Below are 12584 nucleotides of genomic sequence, written 5' to 3'. Positions count from 1 at the left end.
CCTGTTCTATCGTCGCCGTAAGAAGTATTTATGTCAGTGCGACGTAAATCAACTTCTATAAAAAAGACAGTAAAATGCCCCACTTGCTGCAATGCACGAGTCAAATCTAACAGATGAGGATTTTATCGACAACGCATTTGAAAGAGGTCCGTTGCCCAGTTCCGCTTTCTCTTAAAACAATAATACTCAGTTATCATAATGTAATCAAAATTTGTAGGTGTACTAACATACCTACTTACTTCACTGAAGCTAACGTAGAACAATTATATGAAGAATGATGGTCTAATAAGCACAGCTTCCTTATAAATTACGTGGTACGTTACTAGATGGAGAAGCATAAAGATAGTTCCGTTATATGAAGAGCTGAGACGGGAAGAATATGAACTACTTTTGCGACGTCGTGGAAGTGTTTTTAGCTTCGTCCTTTTATACCCCCACGATTTTTCCTCTTTCCAGATAATGCAAAGTAATAAGCCTAATAAAATATTGCATGGTCTTATAGAGAATTTTCCGCTCTTTCTAATGATGTCAACTGTTCTTTACAAATTATCGTCAATGTAGCTTTCTGTGTTACGGGGAACTTTAGTATTTAGAAACTCCTGGTCTAAAGGGAGAAAGGGAGGGGAAGATATCTGTTCCCCGGATAACGCAAATGCCAGTTTAGGGAAGAGAATGGACACACTAGAAGAGGAATTTAAGACGTTTAATTTCACAATGTAAGTAGGAATGGAGAAAATTAAACTCAAGGACACTATGCGAACAATTGGAAGTATTATGAAGCTCGTACAATAAGGGGGACTTTACAAAGATTGGGCAGTAGCTATCATATGTGAAGCGTTAAGGCATTCATCTCTCTTAGGACCAATATAAACAGACTTGAAAATATGGTTAGAATTTGCCACTGAGGCTAATGAGCTCTTTTATGTAGCATCTACACTGAAAATAATGCACAGAAAATTAGGAAAGGGAGAAAATTAAAATAAAGTTGGAAACTAAAGGACATAAATTTAAAAGTTTTAAGCTGAGTACGCTGGAGAGGTGATGATGCTCAGCCTTGTTGGTGAATTGTTGTTCTTATGGTAGTGGACCGAACTAGGATGATCATCGGATAGTCAGTATGATAATATTTTTTTCCATTTTTACAAATTATCTGGGGTCAGCACTAATGTCGATTCAGCGTAGCCTTTCGACCGGATGCCCAAGACAACGTGATAAATTGCTTGTTCTTGTACAGGGACTGTAAGATATAAGTGAGAGCAGCCTCTATTAATCTTTTTGTACAATGTGCATACAAAAGAACCAAATCTCATGGCGCAATAGCCCCGAAGGGCCATGGCCTACCAAGCGACCGCTGCTCAGTCCGAAGGCCTGCAGATTACGAGGTGCGACGGATTCTCTCGGTCGTTATTCTTGGCTTTCAATACGGGGGCCGCCATCTCACCGTCAGATAGCTCCTCAGTTGTAATCATGTAGGCTTTGTGGACCTCGAGCCAGCCCTCAGATGCAGGTAAAATTCTGACCTGGACGGGAATCGAACCTGGGGCCTCTGGGCAAGAGGCAGGCACGTTACCCTTAAACCTCGGGGCCGGCACACAATGTGCGTATACTCTTCTATAATAAGTTCCTTTCCTTTACGGGTTATTCAAGTGTGCCATTGTTCTAAGAAATGTATTTCTTTGCAAATAAAGGAAAAGCTGTGAGCTCGGCAAAGATACTACCCTTCGAAGCCAAACTCATGAATTGGTGTACGTTGTTAGGAAATTCTTTGGGTTTCGAACCCCATTGTCGGCAGCCCTGAAGATGTTTTTCCGCGGTTTCCCATTTTTACACCAGGCCTTAATTACCTTAATTTATACACAAACTAGGGTATGTCCTAGCAAGTTTCCCAGTTTCATTAGTCCAAAATAAAAATAGAATAAAACAGAGCTCACTGCTCACTTGCCTCTCTCAGTCAATTCTTGTTCTCTTCCATCCCTGACGGTGTTAACTTTGCAAGGTCTTATTTTCAAGCCCTTCTTGGCCATTACCTTTTCTGCCGATAACTTCATCCTAAGAAGGATCGGAACTCTTCCTTTCTTCCCTCTGATTAGCGTTATGAGAAGATGTTTCCCCACTTGTACTTCCTCTTAAAACAGTACACTACCTCCTCGACCACCACCACCAACACGGTCACTGCCTTCCCAGTCCTAGCCTGTACCTAGCCCACACTATCCGAAAATGGACATGATTTAATGCGACGTTAACTCTTAAATGCACTGCATTGCGTATGTACAAAGGAGATTTTATTTGCTTGTCGTACTTGCTTTACGTTTTTACAAGTGCTCATTTACTGCTGCTTCACAGATGAACTTACTAGGAGTCGCCAGTGTATTTAAAAAATGAAAAAAAATATATATTATGACCTTTCTTGCTATATCAGCCGGAGTGAAGTGTAAAATTGAAACAGTTAATATAAAACAAATAAAGTGTCGTTTACCTAAGAGATTTCGTGGGCAAAAACATCCGTAAGATTGAAGTGTGGCACTAGCTACAGTAATCGTACAGCTTTGAATACATTTTTAAAATTTTTTAATTTGACAGGTACTTAAAGAATATATTGTTCTGATAATAATGTGTTATTTCTTGGAATAAAAAGATCACGTTTAAAAGAAATAATAAATTGCACATTTGAGGGTCAAACTCTTAGAAATAACTAAATAAACATAAATTATATAATCACTTATCAAATCTAAACAATAGCTTTACAGTGTTTGACGTTTCCTTACCTTGTGATGTGGTAACGAGAGTCATATGTGACGAATACTTGTCTACTAGGCGACGAATGACGTCTATCTGCTCAAGCACAAGCTGTACGGCGTCCAAGTGTTGCGCCGAGCACGGAACATAGGCAGACCAGAACTGTAACAGAAGAAGTGTTTGGTGAGGACAAGTAATGGCATGGCACTTGAGTTCACTTAGGACACTAAATCTCGAAAATATTAAAATTTCTATCTCTTCGTTCGTGTGTCTGAAACAGCTGCAGTTAGAATGTTTCAGATGATAGAGCTACTTTCAGCATCTATTGTAAGTTTCACTGGAGACAAATCAAGAATAACAGTGGCATTTAGAAATTGCCGCAGAGTCTGTAATGTACAAGATAGACCAACGAAAATTTGTGGACAGATACACAGTAGTGTAAGCACTGTGGGTGATACTCTGATATTATTATTAAGGTGAATATGATTGTTGTTTATAAAGGGACCTAATATATAGGTCATCATCCGGAACACTTAACATTCCAGCCAACTTTTATTCTCTTTACTCATAACATTACTCAGATTGTTTAAAAAAACGGAGAGAAGTATCACGGAGAACATTTGTATATACATAGTTTATGACATCACCTTTGTTATATTTTAATTATAGATGGATTTTCAAAGTTATTAATCTCTTGACATAAAATTGCCACGTTGAAAGATTCCAATTATCATCTTGATAGAAATATCAAAAACAAAATTCTTCTAAAGAAATTTACATTACGTAATAGAGAAAGTGGCGTAACAGTATAATTACTGTCCTATGAATAGTTCTCGAAAAATGCATAGTCGCTGATATTCCTCGAATTTAATATTTCATCAAACTTACTGTAGTTTTAATTGTTATCAAGATATAATTCACCTCCGATGTAGATACCCACAACAAACACCAGATCTATAGGTTTAGTTGTTTCTGTGTAGAGTGCACCTGCAAGGAGCTTAGACATCGGATGTTTAGGCAGTATTAGGTTAGAATGTAAAGTAATCTGGTAAGTAGGAAGTGGCGTGCAACCCGTTCTTCCATAATGTAGCAAGAGTAACATATATTCTAGGAGTTCAATAGGCCGTACCCCTAATATCTATGCAAATCTCATAACATAAACCCTTTACAAGGTAAATTATACTTGTTACTCGCTTAAGTAAGTTTGCGTTCTAACCAATCAGTGCGGGGCCGATGACCTTAGATGTTAGGCCCCTTTAAACAACAAGCATCATCATCATCATCAACCTATCAATGCCGCAATCTGCTTACACAGTACCATGCGCTATTTCTTTTTTTGCCAGGGTCTTTACGTCGCACCGACACAGACAGGTCTTATGGCGACGATGGGATAGGAAAGACCTAGGAGTTGGAAGGAAGCGGCCGTGGCCTTAATTAAGGTACAGCCCTAGCATTTGCCTGGTGTGAAAATGGGAAACCACGGAAAACCATCTTCAGGGCTGCCGATAGTGGGATTCGAACCTACTATCTCCCGGATGCAAGCTCACAGCCGCGCGCCTCTACGTGCACGGCCAACTCGCCCGGTGCGCTATTTCTTTGAACCAATGTATTTATGTAATGAAAATTGTAAAATTTAGAAAAGAATAATATACATGATCATTAGGAACAAGGGAATTGCAGAGGATCGTGGGAAAGACGATGAATGCATTTATTGGGGATATTCAAAACTGTCCCCCCACACAAACCTTGCTGTGGCAAGCTCACCTAATTCCTTCACTCAGCAGTGATAAATCTGTTTATTCTAAATACTGCAATTCTGTTTTACATTCTTGAGCACTCTACTAAACTTTGCCATTCTGAACTTACAATTCAATCTTAGTAAAACGAAGAAAATGCCAATATTTTCGCAAGAAATAAGCAACAAACTTTGAGAAAAAAACGAACACTGGATGTCAACAAACAGCCACTGTCTTTTATTAGCCGGATCGAAGCACGCTAATCGAATACGCGAACAATACACCCATCTTGGAAGTGCTACGTACCAGGTCAGGTGTCAAAATTCTTGTGAACGTGCAAGTCGGCCGTGCGATTAGGGGTGCGCGGGTGTGAGCTTGCATATGGAAGATAGTGGGTTAGGAACCCACTGTCGGCAGCCCTGAAGATTGTTTTCTGTGTTTTCCCATTTTTACACCAGGCAAATGCTGGGTCTGTACCTTAACTAAGGCCACGGCCGCTTCCTGCCCACTCCTAGGTCTTTCTCATCCCATTGTCGCCAGAAGACCATCTGTTAGGGAAAGAAAGAAAGAAAGAAAGAAAGAAAGAAAGAAAGAAAGAAAGAAAGAAGGAATAAAAGAAATCGTCTAAATAAATAATATAGGAAGTAACATTTGATTGAATACAGAATGTGGTTTTATAAGATATCGAATTTTAGATTAATTAACCCATTAATCATTTTTGTTTCTTAATCGTTAAATATTATTAGTATATGATTTCTTACGTTAATAATAATAATTTCAGTATCATGTATGAAAAGGATAAATATAATCGACGAACGCAATCTTTCTGTACGAAGCGCAGCTGAGTATAGAATTATTTAATATATCAGAAGCGGCACAAATGCACTGACTGACAGAGCAAATGCAACACCAAGAAAGAGTGGTCAGAACTTTATGCCAATTGCAGGGTAGACTGACGTCACTGAGGTATGCTCATGATGTGAAATGCGCCGCTGTGCTGCGCACGTAGCGAACGATAAATGGGACACGGCGTTGGCGAATGACCCACTTCGTACCGTGATTTCTCAGCCGACAGTCATTGTAGAACGTGTTGTCGTGTGCCACAGGACACGTGTATAGCTAAGAATGCCAGGCCGCCGTCAACGGAGGCATTTCCAGCAGACAGACGACTTTACGAGGGGTATGGTGATCGGGCTGAGAAGGGCAGGTTGGTCGCTTCGTCAAATTGCAGCCGATACCCATAGGGATGTGTCCACGGTGCAGCGCCTGTGGCGAAGATGGTTGGCGCAGGGACATGTGGCACGTGCGAGGGGTCCAGGCGCAGCCCGAGTGACGTCAGCACGCGAGGATCGGCGCATCCGCCGCCAAGCGGTGGCAGCCCCGCACGCCACGTCAACCGCCATTCTTCAGCATGTGCAAGACACCCTGGCTGTTCCAATATCGACCAGAACAATTTCCCGTCGATTGGTTGAAGGAGGCCTGCACTCCCGGCGTCCGCTCAGAAGACTACCATTGACTCCACAGCATAGAGGTGCACGCCTGGCATGGTGCCGGGCTAGAGCGACTTGGATGAGGGAATGGCGGAACGTCGTGTTCTCCGATGAGTCACGCTTCTGTTCTGTCAGTGATAGTCACCGCAGACGAGTGTGGCGTCGGCGTGGAGAAAGGTCAAATCCGGCAGTAACTGTGGAGCGCCCTACCGCTAGACAACGCGGCATCATGGTTTAGGGTGCTATTGCGTATGATTGCACGTCACCTCTAGTGCGTATTCAAGGCACGTTAAATGCCCACCGCTACGTGCAGCATGTGCTGCGGCCGGTGGCACTCCCGTACCTTCAGGGGCTGCCCAATGCTCTGTTTCAGCAGGATAATGCCCGCCCACACACTGCTCGCATCTCCCAACAGGCTCTACGAGGTGTACAGATGCTTCCGTGGCCAGCGTACTCTCCGGATCTCTCACCAATCGAACACGTGTGGGATCTCATTGGACGCCGTTTGCAAACTCTGCCCCAGCCTCGTACGGACGACCAACTGTGGCAAATGGTTGACAGAAAATGGAGAACCATCCCTCAGGACACCATCCGCACTCTTATTGACTCTGTACCTCGACGTGTTTCTGCGTGCATTGCCGCTCGCGGTGGACCTACATCCTACTGAGTCGATGCCGTGCGCATTGTGTAACCTGCATATCGGTTTGAAATAAACATCAATTATTCTTCCGTGCCGTCTCTGTTTTTTCCCCAACTTTCATCCCTTTCGAACCACTCCTTCTTGGTGTTGCATTTGCTCTGTCAGTCAGTGTATGTATATATATATCTACATACATGTATTTTCCACGATAACATCGGTTCACAAATTGTAATTGACCATGAGGATCTTGAATTCTAAATGATAGCCAAAGGCGTATACTACTCTACAGAATGAAATTACTTATAACAATATCGTGAATAGCACAAATCAGGATCTGTAAAATTCCACGACCTATGTGTAATATAGTTGGTGATTTAGGATGCTTCAGAAACGTACAGCTCAGTAACTTGGGTGGCCTATGTAATAGGTGCTTCGGAAGATTTCCACTCCCAACTCCCGATGTGTCAGCAAGCTCTGTGCTTTACTTGTGTAGCGATGCGGTTTACTCTAAAGGGGAAGCTCTCAAGTAATGGAATGAAAAAGAACGTAATAAAAAGTGTAATTTTGCCACTGTATAGTAACATTTTATTTGCAGATTAAGTTCATCATGACAATTTCCTTCTTTCCTACAAAAACATCGCAGTTATCTCATAATATTGTGTAAAGTATGTTGCGCATCACAAAAAGAAATCAATGTCTTCGACTTTCCCCGTGCACTAACAACATACCAACCAGCCCGTCGAAGTTTGTTCTTAAAGTGGTTGCCTTCTATCTACAGTCGCGGCTCAAACACAGACTGCTTAACCGGAAAGTTCAAAGAAACTCGTGAGCCTGCATGTGCTCTCCGGGAGTTGTGAACTGACTCATAGCCCAATCAAGCTCCGTTTCTCCAGAAAAACTGATAGATCTGAACCCTTTGAAATGGTTGAGCTGACTGAGCCTGGAGTGGGTTTGAGTCTAGTCGGAACAAGTGTCGACTTTGGGACTCAAATAGTTGAAAATTGTGTGTTAGCTCGTGTGCTGTTTCCAACTGTACTTTAACTTCTCTGAGAAGTTCAGGAGACCTTGTTATCGAAATTCACGCCGCTGGCAGGTTTTACTATTTTTGCTCGCTGACGATCTAATGTCCACAAAGTGAATATATTGACGTAACAACTATGTGCGTTTGAGTTTGAGCCACAAACTACACACAAGCCTAAAGTAAACTCTTTTAGTATACTGAGTTTAGTCTCATCCATCCACTCAGTGACCTTGACGGGCTGAAACAGAGTCAAACTCACGTAGGCTGACTGCCGGTTCTTATGTATACAGGATGTCCCCAGAAAACACCGACAAGACTTAGTATGTTGTGAGAGAAGGCCGAATGATCGGTTTTCAAGAAGGAGCCCCTGTCCGGAAATGCACGATTTGGACGCTGGAGAGCGTCGAAGTCTGAGAACAGTTGTGACAATTTGTTCGGATTTGGTGTCTTCAAACGGAAGGTATGCAACACTTTAGCTATCTGTGTTCTGCGGATGAACGAATTCAACCTAATAACATTCCTGCGCATGTGCTACATTCCTCCACACAATTGTTGATGCGCATCCTACTGCGTTACTTGTGTACTGTAGCCTGACAGTGCAGAACCGTTGTTAACAGCAGTGCGACAGTACCAGTTCACAGCTGCGGAAATTACCAACATGGTGCTTGCATACGGCAAAGCGTATTGCAATGGTAGAGCTGCTGCAAGATTGTATGTGGAACGTTTTCCAAACAGACGTACCTCACATCATTCCACGATCGCGGCCATCAAGAGACGACTGAGAGAAGCCGGACAGTTTCACGTAGGTAGTATGAAGAGTATGGTGTATGCCACTCCTCTAACGTCAGGACCTTATTACTCTAGTCCACGGAGCGACTGAAATTCTTCAAAGACATCCGCACGTATTGGATCAAGTGCGTGAGGTTCAGCACCGCCGATGTAGGCTCCGCAATGACGTAGCAGGTACGCAATTCAAACCCCGTTTCTAATGCGCCCGATGTGGTCTTCATGTTGGGTTTATTGACGACATGCGGAACACACACACACCCATCTCACATTTCGATGAGCTACAGCGTCCAAGCCGAGCCGTTAAACATATGGGTTCATTATTGAAAACGGAGTCCGGCTCCATGGCTAAATGGTTAGCGTGATGGAATTTGGTCACAGGGGTCCCGGGTTCGATTCTCGGCAGGGTCGAGAATTATAACCATGTGACAGCAACCGATTGGTGCATAAAAATCGCGGTTTCCAGCATTTTCTGTGATGGACAGTTCTGTTATTGATTAAAAAGTGTCAATTCCGCGTAAGTCTTATGAATATTTTCCGGGATGGTTTTATTCTACTAACCCTGTATGAGACCCATTCGGGGCCTAATGCACGCCTTTAGTGAAAAGACGAAGCTAAAGGGGATGTATTATTAATGGAAATAATAGTCATTTCCAGATTAGTAAGGAAGAACTGATATTGGCAATTTTTGCTGTGTGGTATGCTTTTTCTTTACAAAAGTAAACTGTGTGTGTTGCTAGCCTGGGATTGAACGGCCTTGGCACCGCGAGTTGGCCGACGCCTCCTTTCATATTTGTCTATTGCAGCCCTGACGTCAGTGCTGGCACGTACTCTGAGATATTGATGTTTGAAGTGAGATCTACAAACACTCAGTTTATACAGTAATTTCTCCATTCTCATGCAGTCTCTATTTGCATTCACAGAGTGTCTGGGGCGGTTCCTGTAAACTGTGACATTTGTTCAACATTATATATTTACTCAGCCTTGCTCTACAAGTTCACAAACAATATAAACTGGATATAGAGCACTTTCTAGTGGATATAATTCACCGGCACGTTTGACCACCTCCGCAATGTAAAGCTTATCTGCTGTTCTCGGAAGCCCAGGTTCCATTTCTGATGCTGACAGAAATTGAATATTTGTATGGTTCGGTTGGCGACGATGGGATAGGCGAGGGCTAGGAGTGGGACGGAAGCGACCGTGGCCTTAATTAAGGTACAGCCCCAACAATTACCTGATGTGAAAATGGGAATCCACGGAAAACTATCTTCAAGGCTGCCAACAGTGGGGTACGAACCCACTATCTCCCGAATGCAAGCTGATAGAGCCACTTAGTCGGTCATCAGGGATTGTAGTAAGGATGTAAAGGAGTCGGCGTAAAAGTTTCTAGTAAGACCCCAGTTATTATAGTTCGCTCGCCAGGAGTACTTCATTATAGAACTGGAAAATATTCAATAGAAAGCAGCACGGTTTCTTATGGTTGATTTCCAGCGAAGATTAGTATTACGAAAATGTTGCAAACTTTGGTCTGGGAAGACTTAGGAGTAAGTAGACGAGCTGCTCGACTGAACGGCATGCTCCAAGCTGTCAAAGGGGAGCTGGCGTGGATTGAGAGTAGTGGAGGAATACGTTTGAATGGAGGTATTACAAGTAGGAATTATAAAATGAATATAAGGTTGGAATTCAAGAGGGCAAAATGGTGTAAATAATCGTGTATAGGAAGAGGAATTAGGGATTAGAATAATTTACAATGGAAGATGTTCGATAGTTTTCTTAGTTCTTTAAATCCGTTCAAGAAATGATTGGGCTAACAATTGATTGGGAAGCTGCCAACTGGATTACAGCGCTAAATACAGATCAGCGGTGATTGACGATATGTTTTATGAACCACCACAGTGAAAATTTGTTATGAATTGTCTCATTCATTGCTGGTAAACAACGGAATGAAATGAAATGAAATTTCGTATGGGAGTGTCCGAAGACAAGTTCGGCTCGCCAGCTGCAGGTCTTTGATTTGACTCCCGTAGGCGACCTCCGTGTCGTGATGAGGATGAAATGATGAAAACGACACATACACCCAGTCTCCATGCCAGCTGAATTAACCAATTATGGTTAGAATTCCCGACCCCGCCGGGAATAGAACCCGGGACCCCTGTGACCAAAGGCCAGCATGCTAACCATTTAGCCATGGAGCCGGACAATAACGGAATGAAACAGTGCATCATGCCTAGGAGTGAGTTTCGCGGTCGCAGTGCATGCAGCTCTTGTAACGAACCAACTACAACGACTAAGTGACGTTGACCAGACTTGCGGTAGGCTCTTGTGCAGAGTTATCAGATAAGGATGTAGAGCACAAAGAACTTGCTACCTGGAAACACTGTTTCTCACTGTAAGTTATCAATAAATGTCACAGTTAATTTACAATTTGCTTTACGCCGTACCGACACAGATCTTATGGCGACGATGATATAGGGAAGGGCTAGGAGTGGGAAGGAAGTGTCCGTGGCCGTAATTAAGATACAGTCCCGGCATTTGCCTGGTGTGAAAATGGAAAACCACGGAAAACCATCTTCAAGGTTGTTGACAACAATGGGGTTCGAACCCACTATCTTCCGAATGCAAGCCGAATGCTAAGTGACCCAAACCTAGCAGCCACTTGCTCGTGTAACGGTGAACCTTGCTTGGTCACTTGAGATGTGGCACTAAGTTGAGCGTTTCAAAGCTCAGGAATACGTGTTATATTCCTTTATTACGTCTGATTCTCCCTCTGTGGAATGTTTAAAGGGTAGAAAAAGTCTGTTCGACACTCCATACCGTACGATGTCGGCATGGAGAAGATCTCTGGCGACACATGGTAGCTGAGGGCATGCGATTATTATTATTATTATTATTATTATTATTATTATTATTATTATTATTATTATTATTAGAGAAACCTGATGCACAGAAATTACGGAGCTCAGAACGTTTTAAGCAACTCTCGGAACTATGGGAGTAACGGATTCCCAGTTCCATTTGATAGGTGAGGGACTCCTTGGAAACAACTTGGCGAACGAAATGGAATTCGATGGGGAGCTATCAATATTAATAGGGTTTATGGAAGAAAGAAAAAATGTAGAACTGGCTGAGTCAGCAACGAGGATCCGTATGGATTTATTAGGAGTTAATAATAATAATAATTTTGTGTGGCTATTGCTAGCCGAGTGCAGCCCTTGTAAGGCAGACCCTCCGATGAGGGTGGGTGGCATCTGCCATGTGTAGGTAACTGCGTGTTATTGTGGTGGAGGATAGTGTTATGTGTGGTGTGTGAGTTGCAAGGATGTTGGAGACAGCACAAACACCCAGCCCCCGGGCCATTGGAATTAACCAATTAAGGTTAAAATCCCCGACCCGGCCGGGAATCGAACCCGGGACCCTCTGAACCGAAGGCCAGTACACTGACCATTCAGCCAACGAGTCGGACTTAGGAGTTAATGATATTCGGGTTAGGAGAGATAATGAGGACGAGATATGAAATTATAAAGTATTCATAGCAAGTGTAAAAAAAGGGAAGGGAAGAGTGTGGGGGTAGGACTGTTGATCAGGAATACTACTGCTCGCAATATTGTTTCTGTTAGACACGTAAATGTGCGAATGGGGTGGGTAGATTTAGCAGTTGGAGGAATTAGGATGATAACTGTCACAGTTTTTTCAACGTGTGAGGGTGCAGTTGACAAGTTTTATGAGGCATTGAGTGACGTCGAAGTCAGGGTGAACAACAAGGGTAGGATAGTAGTAATGGGCGATTTCAGTGCGAGAGTTGGAAATAGAACTGAAGGATATGATAAAGAAGCGTTTAATGGACTTCTGTATTAATATGGGTTTAGCATTTACGAATACATTCTTCAAGCTGTTCACCGCTACATATGGGATGGTAGGGGTACCAGGTCCATAACAGACTTTGAATTAAGGTAATATGTTAGGGATGTGCGGGTATTCAGGGGATTTTGTGATGATACAGACCACTATCTGACCTGAAAATATCCAGGACGAGGAAATTACACAGAAGTACATGGATATGATTAGTGAAAAGTATCAAGAAATAGACAGTGCGCAGGTTCAGGATATAGGGAGAGAATAGGAGGCATATAGGGAGTATTTGATGCTGTAAAACGGATCCTGTGGATAAGTTATTA

At 42.8% G+C, this 12584-nt stretch overlaps 1 protein-coding gene across 1 annotated transcript in view; it reads right to left on the bottom strand.

Annotated features, from left to right (window-relative positions):
- Positions 1-12584, bottom strand: part of LOC136866497 (dipeptidase 1-like) — an 852481-nt gene that overhangs the window by 399641 nt on the left and 440256 nt on the right. The window contains exon 3 of the mRNA XM_067143524.2: positions 2766-2898. Coding sequence (XP_066999625.2) covers positions 2766-2898 — 133 coding nt within the window. The remainder of the gene's footprint in view (positions 1-2765; positions 2899-12584) is intronic.

The sequence above is a fragment of the Anabrus simplex genome, chromosome 3 (genome assembly GCF_040414725.1).
Source record: "Anabrus simplex isolate iqAnaSimp1 chromosome 3, ASM4041472v1, whole genome shotgun sequence".
NCBI lineage: Eukaryota > Metazoa > Arthropoda > Insecta > Orthoptera > Tettigoniidae > Anabrus > Anabrus simplex.
Note: the sequence above shows the minus strand (reverse complement) of the source record. Positions and strands in the feature narration are given on the sequence as shown.